We start from the raw sequence: 19,627 nt of genomic DNA, 5'->3' as shown, positions 1-19,627 counted from the left end.
CTAACACCAGTCTCCTTGTTTGCTCAGCCTTTTCTAGAAGCTTATGCTCATCATACAGAATATCCTAGACAAGAACTGGCAACTTCCTTCTAACAGGTCCTGAAAGGGGAGACGGGAGGAGTGATTTCCCCCACGCTATCCATCTTCACATTCCTTTCATATTACCTGAGACTTTGGGCAAAGCACCTAATTTTAATGTGATCTAATTAATGGCCTAATTTCTTAATGTGATCTTCACCTTGAATGATTTTATATTCGCCATTGGCCAGTAATTAAAGGGATATAGGGAGGAGTGGGGAAAAACGGTGAGGCTAAATGGGGCAAGAATAGGGGATAAAACATGAGATAAAGAGCATCTGAAATGCACCCTCTTTACCTCCCCTTCTTCTTAGCTGGTGGCAGCTATCAATGACCTTGGCCACACCCTCGCTTCCTTCCACAGTCATCTTTCCACGCTCAGGAAAGACTGATTTTCTAATCTTCTAAAACAGCCTCTCAGGCTAAAACAAAATAAAGGGACCTTGATTTCAAATCTGAGACAAAGTACCCTTTGAAAAGTTCCAAAACTTATCTCTTGTTAAACAAAAATATTAACTTTTATAAGGGCCATAAAAAAGCATGCTCCTGTTTATTTTCATATCTAGCATAGTCCTGTGGAGGTTTTTAATAAGATTAACAACAACAATAGTAAAAATTGTGATTATTATCATGAAGCCTGAATTTTAATAAACTCAACCCCTGGTGAAATCGTAAACTTTGGTTTACTTTCTTTTACAATGTGCACTATTTCAAACATATTAATATACTTGAATATTAAGATTCCCTTAGAAATACAGCATTTCCCCCTCTACTGACTTATAAATCTATTTCTACCTACATATTTATATTAGGGTGGTATCTTGACTATCCTAACATAACAGTGTAGAGGACCGCCTGAGAAGGCACACGGACATTCTTTAAGTTGTTAGCTGAGTCCCAGGCACTGGCAGAGTACCTTTGTCCAGGTGTCAGCAGGGGCGGTCTAGATATGTAAATCCAGTGACGCTAGAGCCTAGTTAAGAATGCAAATAAGCTCCTTTGACCCTATAAATAAACCTGCGTGGCTTGGGGGGTCGCCTTTTGCTGCCTCTCCATCAGAGAGATGGCACCCACCTGCCTCTCCATCAGAGAGATGGCGCCCATCAAGCACCCAGCTTGATGAATCTATTTCTGCCTCCATGTCTCTTTCTTCTTTCTCTAATTTCTTAATCCCCAGCTCCTCCACTCAGGAACCTTTCATTTTCCGTGATGGACACGGAAAACAGAGAAACAGCCCACCGCATAACAGCATTCAACCTTTTGCTAGGGCAACAGAGGAGTCTTTGAGCAAGACTAAAGCTTGAGATCAGACAGATCTTTGAGTCGTCGCTCAGTCGCTCACCAGGTGAATTACCTTGATGTAGTTACTTAATCTCTCTGTCCTTCTGTTCCCATCTGTAAAATGGGAGTAAACCTTATTTACTCCTATGGTGGTTTTCTAGATGAATTAAGACTGTGAAATGCCATGAGTAGTGCCTGGCACCCAGACTTCTCAGGACAGGTCTATTCCCATTCCTTAAACCCATCCCCCATAATGACACCTCTGGGAGGGGATGCCAATCCCTAGCTGAGAGATGGCTCCAAAGATGTATACAGAGAATCCTTAAAAGAAGTAACTATTTAGTTAGGACATGCATTTGTACCAGCTCATTATCACTCAAGGCAAACTGTGTATGGTAAGGACCTATCAAAATGTATGGGAGCGCTGAAGAAGGTGTTTGGGGAATAGGGTTCTTAGAGGAGAAGACAGAAGAGGTAACAACTGAACTGAGACCTTGACGGATGGGGAACAATGGCACGTGGAAAGGGGGTGGGAAATGGACTCTGGGCAAAGGGACCCCTGTGATTACAGAGATTCTAACGTGGGGATGGGGGGGGGGGCGGTTAGCATCCCAGGCCGTGCAGAGTGCAGGCTGAGGGAGAGGAAGTGAGACTGTCAGGATGGACTGAGGCCAGGATGGCAAAGACCTTGAATTCAATCCCAGGGAGATTCACATTCATACACAGATACTTCAGGGCAATACTTTTTTTAAGGATAAATATTCTAAGAAAAAAATATCCTGAACAAACCCTACAGCGTCTTTACGGGATAAAACCTTCCAAGCAAGTGCAAGGGGATTATAGCTCTAGAACTTAGCCTCAAGCAAGTGGCCTTTGCATTGGATGGTGGATAATACTCAGCTCCACACCATTGGAACACACTCAGTCAATTGAGAGAAGTACTGATTGCCGGCTGCAAAATATCCCCTCGGTGCCAAAATGTCTGTGGAGTAGGTGGGGAGGGGGGTGGAGAAGGTGTGATAATTAAAAGAATTGTTACTTGCGATGTCACAGGATCCAATGTGTTAACTCTGCATGCTGGGAAGCTAGAGTGCTCCCAGCTGCCACGGGGAGGGAGGATGTGGTTTGATCCCTGGCACCACTCGTTGGGACAAGATGAATCACAAATGTGTTAATAGTGAGGTTCAATGTCATAATGTGCCAGATGGAGGTGGTTACATCTCTGATTGATTGCCTCCTGGCCAAGACAGGGGTTTTCCAGAAGGCGAATGTCTCCAAATTGGCACCGGAGCTCTAGGGATGAGCAGGTCTTTATTTTGGTCAACATGGACCTGACATTCTCGACTTTATGAAGTGTGGCTCCCCCGAAGGCCCAGGCAGCCAGGAACAGGATGCAGACGAGGGACGATGTGATGAGGGGGTGATATATGGAAGACATCCTTTTGTGCTGGACAGAGCTCCTCGGGCTGAGCGTGGCTGGGAAGAAATCTATGGTTGCAGGGGGCTGGGGAGGGTATTGCAGTAGAACCTTGCTTGCGAACAAGTTAAGTAACTAAAAAGGAGAGAGAGAGAGAGAGAGAGAGAAAGAGAGAGAGAGAGAGAGGGAGGGAGGGAGGGAGGGAGGGAGGGAGGGAGGGAGGGAGGGAGGGAGGGAGAGAGAGAGAGAGAGAGAGAGAGAGAGAGAGAGAGAGAGAGAGAGAAAAGAGCAGGAAGGAAATGCTTCTCAGCTTCAGACACCAAATCCCCACAGCAGCTGAGTCCGATGCCACAGGGAAGAACTGCAGAGCATCACAGAGCATCGTGGGGTGACCTTCCCGCCCGTCCCCTCGCACTCACCCCACCATAACCACCCAGCCCTTTGTTGTGGATGTCGGTCTGCCCCCCAGTGCATGCTTCCAGCTCTAGGCAGCCAACTACAAGGGCAATAACTGTGGTGTCCTACTGGGAGCGGAGGCAGCCTCGCGTGCAGGCGCAGGGTCCTAATACAGGACAGTGAATAAAGCTTCATTACAGAACAATGGAGTTAGCTGCCAGAGCCTACAGATTTGAATAAACAACAAATAAGCAACATCTGCTCCAGCATATGTGTATGGTAAAAAAAAAAAAGTCACAAAATAAAAGAATTTGTAAATGCCAAAAGCAACCCGAAACTGCCAGTGCTACTGCGGAGTGAATTTTTAATTGCACATGCAAAGAGGCAGGCTGTGGGTATTAGTCTCACATATGTCTTGTTGCTGCCAACCTGGGAGTATAGATGAATTTAATTAAATAAGGATTATCCCTTCTCCCCAGTACAATTACTTATTTATAACAATGATAAAATTGCCTAATAAAAAAAATTGTAATATTTCAAAACAAGCCTGGAAAACACCCTGGTTTCTGGGTAAGTTGTTCAGGGCGATTGGAGTTTGAGTGTCTCTGTGCCTACTGCCAAGGAAGGGGAAAAAAAAGCAAACAACAGCCCCGATCATAAAGCCTGCCGCAGAGCAGCAGCCAGAGACGGCATTATGGGGAAGTATAAAGGAGCCACAGAGCCGTGTGGGAATCGGCTTTAGTGGGGTGTGTGGAAAATTAAGCAATCCGCTCAAATGGAGGCCAGGCGCCTGGGCCAAGGGACGGGGCCACCGAGATTGGTGTGCCACCAGCGGCCCAGTCCTAATCTGTCCAGGGAGCAGGCAGTCAAGAGCGATCGGTTTCGTTCAACGTGGCAACCCCTTTTCCCTGTGTGCTAATTCCCGGAAAGCAAATAACCACCCAAAGCAAACAGCAAAGGGGGTGGACACTCAGGCCTCTCAGGGCCAGTGGAGTCCGTTTTTACCTCCAAGTGGGCAACCACTTCATCAGGGAGGCCAGCAGCACCCCATGTAGGAGATCATGGATGGCCACATCCATTCACGTGTAGGAGGTTATGACAGAAACCAGAATCTTCCCAGTCTCATCATCTAAGTTTGTTTTTGTGGTGGGGCAATTGTGTGGTTGTAATAGCTTCCCTGCTCTATAAGGGAGGCAGGCAGGAAGAACTTCGGACCCGGGGCTTTCTCTCAAGGTCAAATCAGAAGGCAATCAGAAACAAAGGACAGGCGCAGTTGCACAGTCGCTCTACCTCAGTTTCCTGGTCTGTGCAATGGGAATGATAAGGATGGAGTCAACCTCCAGGGGAAGCCAATGAATTACTGCCTAGAAAGAGCCTGGGACAGTACCTGGCACAGAGAAAGTGCTCAAATGCTGCCAAGAACTTCGAGGGATGCGTTAGCAAGGCAGTCAAATCTGCATGGGGCTCTTTCCTGCATGTTAGGAGTTTCCGGCTTATCTTTTGCTTCTTCTTCATAACGTCCATCACAGTTGATATTCGATAATTAATTGGTTTCCCCTAATGCTAACAGGCTCCGTGAGGCCGGGTTCTATTTCACTTCCGTGTGTACCGTCAGCACCTAGAACAGGTTCTTGCATGTATAAAAAGCTCATTAAATATTTGCCAAACGAATGAATTCAGTATGGAAGAACTGGATTTGAATCCAAAACATCCTGGCTACCCTTTGTCAGCTGTGTAAACTTAGGAAACTTAATTTGTGGGTGTCTTATTTCTAAAAAGGAAAAAAATAGTGTGACGAATCCGTGCAGTAATGCCATGGAGACTGCTTGGGACTTGGCTAATCGGTGTATAGATGTAAATTGTTAACAATGGTGTGCTCTTTCATAATAATTGTAACTGATTGGAATATACAGTTAAGCAACACACTCCATGCATATTCAGGGAAACCAACTGTTTGAGAGATGTTGCTAGAAAGTGTGCAGAACTGAAGTAAATGAAGTATACATTACTTAGGACTAAATGCACTACCCCACAATAAAGCACCAATCCTTAGATTTGAAAGAAATATACAAACTTTATACACTCCTAGTTTATAAATATTGAAATCCATGCCAGTGAAATGATTGAAAATACCATGTATAGTATTTTAAGATAATTATTATACTCTGCCCACAATGCACTGTTGCAATGTTAAATCACCATTGATTGATTATTATGGGAACTCTTCTGGCTAAGACAAGAGAAGCTGAGAGTGTGGGGAGCAACAAGTATATATGGAGTTCTCTAATGGGTCTGGCACTGTGCTTGGCCTGGGGATGCTCAGTAAATAAGACAAGATTCCTATCCTCCTTTAGCATCAGGAAACAAATAATTATTCCCAGAGGAGCCCTGTAGAAGTGTCATTAACTAAGCATAGCAACAGCATGAGGGCAGAGGTAGAGAAAATAAAGGAGGAAGAGTAGAACAGAACTGTGGAATTTTAATTTGTCTGCTTAAGAAAGGAAGGGGGGGCATTTTTTATGTTCTTCTCAATTAGTATGCCAGTCCCTTTGAAATAGCACAGAAAGGAGAGAAAAGGAGAAAGAGAGATAGCTAGAGAGAGAGAGAGAAAGAAAAAATAGAATCACTTATTTTCTACTTCCCACATTATTGTTTCATTTACTTATTAATCTCTATCTTCTAATTATGTTTATTTTGTTGTTTTTATGATTATTTCTTGAGTTAGATACTTAGTTTATTTTTTCCCTTGTTTGATAACAATTTGATAACGAAAGCAATTAATACTATGAATTTGCCTCAGATTACTGCTTCTGTACCAATTCTCCAATTTTAAATAAAGTGTTTACTATTATTCAAATGATCCTCATTTATAGTTTTAACTTAGCATTTTTTGCACTACAAGGACTCAGTCCCCAAGTCCTGGATTTAGTATTTTGTTTTGTTTGTTTGGAGGAAGAAAGTGTTGCTTGTATTTTTATTCTTGATTTTAAATGTTGCTGCATTTGTATTTGTGGCAAAATGACTTATACTGTACATTATATGTGAGAGTCTGTGCATGTGTGTGTGTGTGTGTGTGTGTGTGTGTGTGTGTGTAAGAAACCAAAGAAATAATCCTTGCATTTAAAAATTGTTCTATATTTTAATAAATATTTCAAGAACACTGGCAAAGAATATGTATTTAAATATTTTTCTATTAAGTATGTTATTAACTGTATTAATGTATTTTCTATCAACTTTTATTATTTCCTATTTAACCTGTAAAAGAGGAGAGGAGTCTTAAAGTCTCCCAATTTGGGGAGAGATGTTGGTCAAAGGGTAGAAAGTTGCAGTTATGTAGAATGAGTAAGTCTAGAGATCTAAGGTATAGTCAATAATGCTGTATTAAACATTGGAAATTTGCTAAGGGATATTCAGGTTCACTTATCACATATACAAGAGGATAAATTTGCGAAGAGATGATATGTTAATTGGCTTGCTATAGTAATTATTTTACTGAGTTTGTGCATATCAAATCATCATGTTGTATACCTTAAAATATATATATATTTAATTTTATTATTTTTTAAAATTAAAAAATAAAAAGTTTGGACTGGTTGTTATGGGGAATGGGGCAGCAAATTAACAACAAAATCTCCCATTTTTATTGTGTTAATTTCCTATACCAGTAGTACTGCCAGAATTTTTCACTAAGTAGTGTTATGAAAATAACATATGCACATGGTAACAAAAGAAAAGTAAAAGATGCCAATTAATTTAAAACATGTTAGTTCCCCTTCTGTTAAGGTATAACCATTAAGGGTTCTTTATATATTCTCCCAGAAGCATTCTGTGCACACTTCCCCCATCAATAGAAATAGATGCACTCTTATTTCAAAGAGGAATCTGGACAGAACCTTTTATATATTTCCCTTTGCATTTAACAACTGTACATCTCTGAGACCATTCCATACCAACATTTAAATATCTCTTAATTTTTCAAAATAATGTCTAAGTAGATTTTAATGTAAGCTTTACAACAATTGTTTAGAGCGAACTTATTTGGGGGCACTTAAGCTGCCTCTAGTTGTTTGTTACTATAAACATTCTTGCAGTAGAAGTCCTTATGTGCACATTTGAGTCTAATGGTAGGACAAATTTCAGAACTGTGATAGTTGCATCAAAACTGCATGCATTTAAAATTGTGTGACAGACAAATTACACTTCAAATGATTCATGACAATTTGACTTCCAACTAACAGTCGGTGAGTGTTTATTCTACATGCTTTTTGTAGTCGTTTATTCTACGTGAATTTTTTGGTAGTCATTCTTTTATTGGCAAGCATTTCTTCTGAATAGCCTCTATTATGAACTGCTAAATTTTTTGGTAGTCTTTCTGTGTATGCTGGTTTCATAAGGTGACAGAAAAGGTGTTTTTTTTTTTTTTTGGATTTCAGAGTTAAATGAGATTATTTTAGAAATTATGCTCTTAATGCGTTAGTACAACTCTACAGTGGCCTTTTCTCTTCAATCCCTAGGCAAGCTCTTCCTATAGAATTGTCTGTATCTTCATCCACAATATATTATATTCAAATTCCTCAAGGCTTCTGGAATATGAATGATTGAATCACCTCCCCTCTCCCCCTTTAACCATATTTCCTCTTTATATTTATACTAGAGGTCCGGTGCATAAAATTTGTGCATGGGTAGGGTCTCTAGGCCTGACCAGTGATAAGGGCCGATCAGGTTCCCTGCATCCCCACTTCCACACCTCCTCCTTCCCTTGCTCCCTCAGCGACCTGCACCACCATTGCACTGGTCACCCACCATGTTCTGCGCTGCCCCTTGGTGGTCAGCGCATGTGGTGGTCAGAGAGCAATCAAACTCCCATTCTCCCAAACACCCAAGGGGACACTGCATATTAGCCATATATATATATATATATATATATATATATATATATATATATATTCGCATCTATATATATATATTCGTTTATTCATTTCAGTGAGAATTTTTCAAGGGCTGAAGGGATGGTAGGATATTTGTCACCTTGCTACTTATCTTTTATAAGAAGTAATTTTGCTCCAATTCATTTAGGAAAATGCTTAAATATACTTTTTTTCTGCTAATATTCAAAGTATTGTGCATGTGTAGATGAAAAAAGTCTTTAAAATATCTTTAAGTTTTAAAGGTATTTGAAGTGTTCATCACATGCCTTCATTTATTTGTGTGTCTGTATGTGGCTTAAAACCACAATCTATTATCTCTCATGAATCTAAGGATTACCTCGGCTTGGTTATGTGGTTGTTTGGAATTGCTCATGCAATCAAAGTTGGAAGCCATCTGGAATGAAGTCATCTGAAACTTTGACTGAACTGAACATCCAAGATAGCTTAACCACATGGGAGCTCATCAAGGTTATCCACCAGAGTGTCTACATGTGGCATCCATATACAGTTCGGTTTTTTTACAAAAATACAAAACAGAGATCATGTTTGCAGAGAGAATATTCCAAGAACAGGTATCTCAAGACCCAGAAAACAGCCAGGCAGTTTAAGGGCTATGTTCTAGAAGTAGCAGAGTATTGCTACTGCCATGTCCTATTAGTCAAAACAGTCTACATTTTTTGAATGAAGTCACTTTTTCAACGTTGAGTAAAAATTCATTCATATATACATATTTATACTGAAGGCCCAGTGCATGAAATTTGTGCATGGGGGTGGTGGAGGGGGTTGTCCCTCAGCCCAGATCGCACCCTCTCCAATCTAGGACACTTAAGGGATGTCCGACCTCCCATTTAGGCCGGATCCCCACTGGGACATCCCTTTCATAATCCAGAACTTTTGACTTTCAACTGCCCTCCCTTGCAGGCCTGGGTTCCCCCCAACTGCCCTCCCCTGCAAGCCTGGGTCCCCCCCAACTGTCCTCCCTTGCTGGCCTGATCACCCCTAACTTCCCACAACTGCCCTCCCCTGCAGGCCATCTTGTGGTGGTTATCTTGTGTCCACATGGGGGCAGCCATCTTTGACCACATGGGGGCGGCCATCTTGTGTCTTGTTGTGATGGTCAATTTGCATATTACTCTTTTATTAGATAGGATGTGTTAAAATTCATATTTATCTATAGCTATATACACGGAATGGCCAGATTATTATGATCTCTGAATGTATAATAATCTGGCCGCTCAGTGTGTGTGTGTGTGTGTGTGTGTGTATGTGTGTATTAGAGGCCCGGTGCATGAATTTGTGCATGGGTGGGGTCTGGCCAGCCTGGCCAAGGGGAAGAAGACATGGTGGTTGGCTGGCCTGCCTGCTGGTTGGACTCCTGGTCCAGGGGATAATTTGCATATTAGCCTTTTATTATATAGGATATACACTGAGTGGCCATTTCATTATGCCTTCAGAGAACATAATAATCTGGCCACTCAGTGTATATGTAATTCACTCCTATACATATCAATAATTTCCCTCTTTCTCTATTATTTGAACTAGTTTTACTTATTTTTTTCTTATTCCTATTTTTTTCTTGGGTTAACAATACTGTTTGTGAAAGTAATTAAATTACATTTGCTTTAATTGTTATTCAGAATTCCTCCACTAGGCCAACCTTCACCCTTACTAGTTTGCTCTCTAAATTTGAGATTAAATGTAGATTAGTGCTTTTGCCTAACTTTTCAAATAATTTTTTTTGTAACGATTGGGGTGACTTAGATGGTACCAGCAGACCTCTTAATTGAATGTCAAGGAAGGCAGCTCCTATTGGCAAGAGAACCTCCAGCTTCGTTGAGAAACATTCAATTAGATAGAAAACAGAGGCTTATTTTTATCTTAAAAACCTCAGTGCAGGTTATGTGGTAATTACATCAAAGAGCAGGATAACAATTTATGTAATCAGCAGGACCCTATAATTACTAATGCATAATTTCTAAACAGCATTTAGCAAAATGAGGCTCATACATACACTTTGTAATGAAAAAGAAGTGTTTGACACCATACTAAATTAAATTAAAATTAGCATATTTTCTTCCAGGATCTACACTGGCTTCATCTGCTTTATTTTGCTTCACTAATTCCTGTCTACTTCTCGCTCTGTTGTAAGATTATGGAAATGCTGAGTCACAATGATAGCTGAACAAGGGCATAGGAACCAGAAGTAGAGAAAGGCTGCCTCCCATGCTGTTCAGGATATTATAAGACCACCTAAGAGATGGCCCCAAAGTTATATCTGGATAACTTGTCTCACCTGAGAGTTTCACATAAAGGTCATATAATCACTTAATTTAGGATATAAGTTCTGGCAGATGACTTAAAAATTACCTGTTCTTATCTCTCTCTCTTTTTTAAAATATATATTTTATTTTATTTATTTATTTAAAAAATATATTTTATTGATTTTTTTTACAAAGAGGAAGAGAGAGGGATAGAAACACCGATGAGAAAGAATCATCTATCAGCTGCCTCCTGCACACCCCCCACCAGGGATGTGCCCGCAACCAAGGTACATGTCCTTGACTGGAATCGAACCCAGGACCCCTCAGGCCGCAGGCTGACACTCTATCCACTAGGCCAACCTTCACCCTTACTAGTTTACTGAGGCAAACCGGTTTTGGCTCTTATCTCTTTATAACATGTAAAAATTGAGGCCCAGTGACACGATATGACATGCACAACATTAAGCAGTTGGCAGAAGTAAGAACATATTTCCTCAGTTAGTTCCAGTTCTATGTGAAATGCATTCTACTATCCTGGTCGCCTCACACAGAGTTAATGGTAGACAAGCCCCACTGATACTGAACATTTCTGTAGTAAATATTTTGAAATTTACATGTACATTGCATTGCTATCAAGAGTTTACGTAACAGTAGCAGGTAGAAAATGCAGTAGTAGTAGATAGTCGTAACAGATGTGGCATGTCCTGGCAATGAGTAAATTCTACATTTTAAGAAAGTTGAGTAGCAATCACTTACATTCTCTGAAAAGACCACTGATGAAATTGCACACCCTGATGAATTCTTACCTTTAGTTCCTGAAGTCAGGTCAGGGTGATCACCAATCTCCTCTTCAAAGCTCTGGACCTGAGACACCGGAATATGTCAGTCTCATTATCTTGTTTCCCCAGATACCCCAACCTGTCTCTGTAGTGACAGGGAAATGTATCAGTAACCTGTCACTGTCTTGGCTTCTGTGCCCATCCCTGCACTGTGGTTCCCTTTAGGGAAGAGTCTGTTCCCCAGAGCCTATCAGAGTGCCTTGCAGCAGACAGCTCAAAGGAGGGGTGGCCAACGTTGGGATTTTACAAGTAAATATCCTCTCCCACTACTGGATAATTTGACATGAAAAGAGGCGTGGGGCACGCTCTTCTGTGCTTTCTTTGTAATTATGTTAAAGAATAGAGAAACTAATGAAAATGTGTATGTGCATATTTTTTTAAAAGACTGAGAAGTGCAGGTGGCCATGCCATCTAAATAGGGTGAAATGTATGAATGTATGAAGGTGGGATGAAAAAGCAGAGAAGATGTGTGGAATGGGAGTCAAGCTACGTGACTGTCAATAAATCCCAAAGTGAACTAACAAAATACTGCTCCTATAAAAAGAAAAAACAAACCCATCTTGTTTCTTCGTCTAAGGCCATGCTTTAGTCATTTAGGGGGAAATATTTCCAAGACACATCCCCTTGAAGTCAAAACCTGGTCCTCCAGGAGCTGGAGGTGTGTATGTAGGGGGAGATGTTCTTCAAACACACACACACACACACACTCACACACACACACACACACACACACACACACACACACACACAATTTCTACCTCAATAAGCTCTCCCTGCCGAGGCTATGAGAATACAGAGGAGGAATTTCACTGAGTGGGAAGTAGTTGAACGGACCTCAAAGAAGGTGAAATGTGGAAAGAGTAGAGAGAACCATCCTGAGATGCATAATAAAACAGTGAGCAATGACAAAGACAGAAATAACCTGTGGATTCAACTGAGAGCAAGGACTGGAAAAGGATGGAAGAAAGCAAAGGCTGGTTACATATCATTTAGTTCTGACTGAACCAACCAGCATTACCTTAAATGTCCCAGACTAATCAGGAGTTTGGAACCTAACACTTGACGCTGAGGGGTTGACAGATGAAGGGGTTAAATGAGGGCTGAAAGGCAAAAGGTGCCTTGATGAGGGTTATCTCCCTTAGAAGTTAAGCACAAAGTACAGACAACACTGACCTCTTCCAGTTCGAAGGAGTCTGGTGCTTTCGTCGCTCCAGAGAAGCTCTTGAGCTTGTTAGTCTGAATTGCGTTTTCTTTCTGAGTTCTGTCCTTGACAGACCCACAGGAAGGAGGAGTCTGCTTGGCTAGCCTGGGTAAGTAAGGCCAGCACCTTTTCAGGAGAGGTCTGGGAGGACGACAAGGTATCAAGTCATCACAGGTTTGGAGAGACCAATGCTCAGCCGAAGGAGACAAATGACTTTGGTCGAGGTTGTCTGTCATGGCTGGTGACTCTATTCCACGCCCCCCTGGTCCTGCATGGGTGCTGGAAAAATGTTCCCTCTTCTTCAGAGACCCTGACACTTCTGAAATACGGTCTCTCCTGATGGTCTGCTTCGAGGCTCTCCTGAAAAGTCCCCCCTCTCTTCCTCGATGTTCTTTGGCTCCACTCACTGAGGTTCTTTGCACACTTTCCTCTCTGTCTTTCTCTTCAGTGTTGCTCTGCCAGGTGCTCACATCATTCAGCAAAGATGAGAAGGCATTGGCCACCTGACCCAGGATTTCCAGCTGTCGGAAACGGCCTGAACGATACAGAAAGCACAATTTTTAGGCTGGGTATTTGTAATGAAACTGCATTGAGGTTGTCAAAACTGGAGAGGTTGGTTAACACATGTGATTTTTTCAAAATGAGAATGACTTAAAGCTCCAGAAACTCATTTTTCCCCTCTGTACATGCTACTAATTATTATGAAGGTGAGTCCTCTATATAAAGGTATGGGTAAGTGAATACCTTTTGTATTTAGTTGTACATGCATACTAGATAGATTTCATATACCCAATCATTAATGGTGTGTTAATCCATAACATTGACAGGCAAAAATGTATCTTGAGTTCAATCTTGTGAATTAAACTAAATTGTCAAAAAGTAAAGTCAGCTCTTTCATACAAGATGATATTGAGTTTCTCCCACTGCTTTTGGCAGTAGATATCCTCATCCTTACCTCCAGCCTCTCCATCTATTGCCACCTGAGAGTGTAGAAAATCATGGCACATGGAGTCAAAAGGCCTGGATACAAATTCCAGGACCACCTTTTCTCTATCATTACAATTAGTGGCTTTCCAGATGGGCCAAGTTCATGAATAAGGACAATATGGAATGTATTTCCTTCCCTCAACATATGCACCAATCCGTAGTGGACATGTAGAGGGATCCAGCTATAAGCTGTTCTTTTTCAGCTATGATAGGAGGGGTGGATTGCCACTGAACACGTCTCCCAGACCATCTCTCCTAATACTGTGTGGCTAACCTCCCTGCTCACTGTGTAAATGCAGAACCAGCTCAAACTGATCTTATTCTAACGAGATACTGGGCTGTTTTTCAGGGACAACTGAAAAAACCCCCCAGTATTTGGCCAAAGCATGTGCAGAGGAGAGGAATTTTGACCTCCAATAACACTTGGAACCAAAGTGTCTCCACCCCACAGAACCAAAGCACTGAGACAAAACTGGAACCTGAACCCCAGAATCCTTTCAGAAGTGAAGGGTCTGCTGTCCAGGGAGGTTGTGTGCTGAAGCCATTCTTACCATGAATGGCCAAGCTCCAATGCCCTCCAGTTGAAACTTTTCCCCTGCCAGTGATTTCGCATGCCAGCAGGTTTCCCTGAACCCCGTCAATCTCTCTTTGAACCTTGGGTCGGAATACAGATTTGAGCTCTGCCTCTTATCTTCTTGCTGGTTGATCTTACAATGAAGATTTTTTTCTTAAAAGCCAATGCCATAGTATTGGCTTCTAAGTGCACTGGGCAGCGAGCCCGTGCTCTGTAACAATTGCCTTTGGTAGGACTTGGATGCCATGTGGTTCTCACTTACCATACAAGTTAGGGTTCTCAATGTCCATTCGCTGCTTTTGAGCTTCAAGAAAAACATGGATATTGATCCCTGTGGCTGCTGAGGCACAACCCAGGAATCTGGCTGGAATTTGTGTGCAGATGTCTGGCTCGTCAGCACCAAACCCCAGATCCAAGAGAATCTCCACTGGATCCTTTTCCCAAAATTCCAGCCACTCAGGAATGCTGCAGTAAAAAATATGAATGTCTTTATCCCAGATCATACATGCTTTACAGCTTTCACATTTGTTTTATAGATAGTAACATACTCTATGTATCTTTTGGCATCATGCCTTTTTTGCTCCTAAAATATGAATTGAAGATCACAAGTTAGTATATATAAACAAATACCTATTCCTTTTGTCACTGTACAGAATGCCACAAAATGGGAGCTGAGAACTTATATGACCATTTCCTCATTGACAGATAGTTAGCCTATTTCACTGACCCTTTTATACTCCTCTTGCAAGCTGGGGTTTAGAAATTCTCACTCATTCTCTCCTCTATCCATTCATGAATTTCGCAAGAGCCTATTTATCGATTCATTAAATCCACTGTTGCATGGGATGATTTTCCTGGATGCGAAGTGCCTGGAAATCACATACCTTTGTGGTATACTCACAGCAGAATGGCATGAGTTGAAGCTGGTGCCTCTGGACAGAGTAGGAGTTTCTGAACATTGGTGCAGAGATCTAAGGTGAGATGGTAGCAACAATGAGATGGGTCCATTTAGATAGTCTCCCGCCCCCGCCACCCCTAGAGATCATTGGGAGCCTTTCCCTTCCAGAGCTCACATTTGCATTTCCTGGTCATTCCTAATAATCCCACAGGGGCCACGCCTTTGAAGAGCAAGCACAGCAGCAGAGGGGAGTGCTGCCTACAGAAGGTGTGAGGATTTAAGTGTCAGGTGCCCACTAGAGCTCATTATGAAGGTGACAGAAAGTCTCACTTTTGACAGATGGCAAATCATTAGGAAACCTTTCAGGAATGATCCCTGCTAGGCTGAATTTTGGGAGGAAGTTAAAATTTTGTTATGAAAGAGGTTGAGGCAGCAGCCACTGAAGCGACTCAACATTCATTCTCATCATGAAGGACTTCCTAGGGCATGGTTAGTGTTCTCTGAGAGCTGTCTCTAGGCTCAGGATCAACCATACGCAACAGTAACACTACCCTTTACTGTCTCAAAAACCAGCATCCCTCTATCCAAAGAGACCTGCACTGCAGGTCATTTGAAAGCATTTCCAGCCTGGCTGGTGTGGCTCAATGGTTGAGTGTGCACCAGAGGTCACTGGTTTGATTCCTGATCAAGGAACATGCTTGAATTGTGGGCTCAATCCCCAGCAGGGGCTTTGCAGGAGGCAGCTGATCAATGTTGATGCTTCTCTCTCATCAATGTTTCTCTTTCCCTCTCCCTTTCTCTTTGCTAAAATCAATGAAAACATATTTTTAAAAAGAAAGCATTTCCAAACAGAACGGAACCCTGTCATAATGTAGTTGACTTGTAGATGCCTCATCTAAAAGATAGCTGAATCTAGTCTCATCAAATATAAACAGCCAGTTGGCACAAAATTGAAATTTATCAAAGAATACAATGTAAATAACAGTTTTCCCAAGGAGACCAAGGTCTCCTGTGCGCACCGCTGAATTTGCCTTAATCCTGTCCATTATTACAATAGTAAGAATAGATGGGCCATGTCTTTGTTCAACTGCTTCTCCCAGCCTATAAAAGCTCATTGTCTAGTTCAGTGGTCCCAGGTACTATACGAATACCTTATAAAAACACCTATTTCTGAACTCTACCCCTAGGTTTTCCTATTCAAAGTGTCTGGGTTGGGGATCAAAAATTTGTCCTAGTAAGTTCTCAGGTGATGTGGATGCTGCTGCTTGGGGTCACTTTGAGACCTAGTCTATCTTCAAATTAAGAGACTCTCACTACTTTCCACCTAACATTAGAAACTACAACAATTAAATTATAGCATGATGTTGAATAATAATATTGGCAATATAAAATATAGATGTAACTGTTTTATGAGCAGGTCCTTGTGAACAGCTGAATTATAGTTGAATGTCATATCTGCGAGTTTTAATTAAGTCCTCCCCCCCAAGTCAGAATTTGTTGATTTAATTTACTCACTCCTTCATGACATTTTAAGAACCTCTATTTCTCTCAAGGCTCTCGAAAACTTTGCAGCACTGCAGCTCAATCAGTGACAGAATCCCAAGATCCATGTCATTATTGAGGACTCGCCCCAGTGTACGTCCCTTATGAAAGACGTGGCTGTAAAATACTGGACTGATTCTGCCACCTACCTCAGGTAGTCTTTTACAGTCATTTGGACCATTCCTTGTTCATGTGAAAAAACTGCAACGAAAAAAAATGGGGGAGGGACTTAATTTCCTTTCATCCTCATGGAAGATTTTCTCATCCTCAAAGGAACCGACGTGTGACTGATTGCCATGTCAGAGATTGTATAGGCATGAGTTACAAGGCATCTCTGTAGTGAACAAGACAGAATGTAATTAATGGCTAAATGGTGTGACAGGCACTTGAAGATGTGTGTACTTGCTCAGTGAAGGCGAAGTCAGTGGCTTGTGATGTAGTCAGCAGTGACTACCTGGAAAAAAGCAGTGCTTGTTTCAAGTTTTTAAGAATAAGGAGAAATGACCAAGCCAGTGTGGCTCAGTGGTTGAATGTCAACCTAGGAACCAGGAGATTAAAGTTCGATTTCCAGTTGGGGCACATGCCCAGGTTTTGGGCTTGGTCTCCAGTAGGGGGCATGCAGGAGGCAACCAATTGATGTTTCTATCTCTCTCTTCCTTTCTGGAATCAATAAAAAAAATTTTTTTAAGAAAAATATCTACACTAATAAAAGAGAAAAATGCTAATTGACTGTACCTTCACTACACCCACAGCCAATCAGAGTGAGTATGTAAATTAACCCAATTAAGATGGCGGTTAATTTGCATATGCTGAGGGAGGGAGAAGTGAAGACTGAAGACAGCATAAAAGGAAGAGGGAGAGAAAGCAGAAAGCAAGGCAGCTGCTGGAGGGAAAGCGGGGGGGGGGGGGGGAGTGGGGGTGGGCGTGTAGGCAAGTGGGGTAGGAGGTGGTGGCCAGAGGAAAAGTGTAGGGTAGAGGATTGGGGGTAGAGGTGGCAGGGAAAGCGCGGGGGAAGGAGGTGGGAGAGGTGGCAGTGGTGGGAGGAAAGCCTGCCTGAAGCCCTGTTCTTCCAGGAATCTTCCTGCAATGGGCCCCTAGTATAAAAAATAAAAAGAGGCAGGGCGGGGGAGGGGGAGGTCAGGGTGGGGGTAGGGATCACCTGCTCATTAAAAAAAATAGGAGAATTTGATTGTTTGAAAAGAGGGGTTGCTGTGAAAGAAGAGCATCTGGAGCAAGTACAGAGCTCGGAGGAAGGCTGGTCAAGTTATATCAGATGGCATTTTGGAATACAGAACTACAACTTAAAGAGGAGGTGAGAGATGTCAAATAAATGTCTGCTCTATGAAGCAAATGGAACTCTGTCAGCACAAGAATCATGTGGGGTGCAGAATATAAATCTACAGTAAATGTTTAAGAATAGAGTAGGGATGCATACGGCCTCTGTGCTACCCACTCCAGTGCCCACTCCCATAGCAGACATCACCAGTCAACCACATCACTTTCTCATAGAGCCTAGGTAGGCTCTTAAATTCACCAGGGAAGCAACTGATCAAATGAGATGAAGCTTATTTGACATCCCGTGTTTGCAATAAATTTCACAAGTGGGTTTTGAGAAGTACAGTAATTTCAGGGTACATATTTGAACTTTAGAAGTTGCTAAAGTTAAAGAGAATATGTAACTGCTCATAAAACATTCAGGGGAGCCACTGCCAAGGATGGCATATTGAGGCAAGTGATCATTATTATGATATAACTATGACATTTTTCAGATGTCCTATGTGACATCTGGTGACAGATATAAGTCAAAATAGCTGATTCAAACCTATGTACCAAGTTAAGAATGAACTTAGAATCAAAACTCCAGTCTTCCCCCGCCCCATTACATCAGTGGTTTTGAAACTTTGGGTTTTAGGGGAGAGATTCTTCTGCAAGATTCCAATAGTTTACAGAGGTCAAAGGGAGCTGTCCTGACGGTGTTGTCCATCCACTTTTTTTGGGTCCCGTGAAGCACCTCCAAGACCCAGAGTTCGGAAAACATCATTTGTTCTGTGCCAAGTCTCTCACCTCGGCAGGCACCGCTAACCCACTGCAGCGCTCACTCCCTGAACTCAACTCACTCTCAGAGCTTCTCAGACCATAAAGCCATTACCAACTGATTGAAGTTGTCACACGAGAGAAAGCCTATTTGCCACTTTATTAACCACGTTATAGATGCAAGCGCAGTCTAATTTTTGACAGTTATATTGTAATGACTTGATGCCATAATAAATTAGAGATGTCGCCCAAAATGAAAGGTAAAATAAATATTTGTCTATTTTAAGCATTTTCCCCCCTATTCTTCCCTGACGCCATTCCTGCCACTACCACCTCCACCTACTGCTGTGCAGAGAAATCCTGAAGGCAAGCTCCAAGTTTCTGAGAGCGGCTTCCCCCTGAAGCCATTCCCTGGTCCTGCTAGGATACCTCTCTGGTCCCTGCCTTGGCCTTTTCCATTTGCCTGCCATTGCTCTGGATTCCCTCGGACGTGTGAATGGATGTGTGATCCAGGCCAGCCTGGCACTGTGGACACAGTGAATGGCTCAGACCATGAGAGAGGAAATGACCATTTTCAGATACTGAGGAGAAGTGCTGGCTCAGCCTTGCTGCCATTTCCCTGGCCCCGCAGGAAACCCAGCCTCCAGAGAAATGGGCAGCTCTGCACCCAGGGCATCTCCATGAGCTTCTCAAGCCACACTCCGTGGACCACACCCCACAGCCCTGCCATCCATCTTCAGAAGCAAGCTGGTTGCCAGGAAACCAAGGGAAGCCATGAAGAGAAAAGGAGCCCCCAAAGGCAACATATTTTCCAAGAAATGTGCAAAGTGGAGCCAGCTAGGTCAAAGGGAGGTTAGTTTCTGATCTGAAGATACATATAGAAAGCCTTACACAATTTCAATACCTGTTGAAGAAAGGGCCTTCTCTCCTTCCACCTAACAGCTCCCCATAGGCCCAGCCATCACTAACCCAGAGGGGCGGTTGGGGTGTCTAAACCTCTCATTTGAACCCCATCTTCACTGACGCACAGATACAGCTTTGATATCTGTTGTTAGATTCCTTATCCACTGTTTTCTTGACCTTATTTGAAATGACACAAATGTCTCTCTCCATCTAATTCACACACATCAGCCTCCTCTGCTGCCAAGCTTAGATTTTGGAGAAAACCAGCCAGAGAAAATCAATATTATC

General features: G+C 42.3%; 1 protein-coding gene across 2 annotated transcripts in view; it reads right to left on the bottom strand.

The window, feature by feature from the left end:
* ITPRID1 (ITPR interacting domain containing 1) overlaps positions 1-19,627 on the bottom strand; it is a 64,418-nt gene that overhangs the window by 18,625 nt on the left and 26,166 nt on the right. For both annotated transcript variants that reach the window (XM_084896841.1, XM_084896842.1), the window contains exons 6-10: positions 16,552-16,603; positions 14,847-14,933; positions 14,225-14,427; positions 12,374-12,936; positions 11,168-11,225 (exon numbers count right to left, since the gene is read on the bottom strand). In XM_084896841.1, the coding sequence (XP_084752967.1) occupies positions 11,168-11,225; positions 12,374-12,936; positions 14,225-14,427; positions 14,847-14,933; positions 16,552-16,603 (963 nt within the window). The remainder of the gene's footprint in view (positions 1-11,167; positions 11,226-12,373; positions 12,937-14,224; positions 14,428-14,846; positions 14,934-16,551; positions 16,604-19,627) is intronic.

Source organism: Pipistrellus hanaki (genome assembly GCF_964339955.1).
Source record: "Pipistrellus hanaki genome assembly, chromosome: 10".
Classification (NCBI taxonomy): Eukaryota; Metazoa; Chordata; class Mammalia; order Chiroptera; family Vespertilionidae; genus Pipistrellus; species Pipistrellus hanaki.
This window is presented reverse-complemented; position numbering and strand designations above follow the sequence as displayed.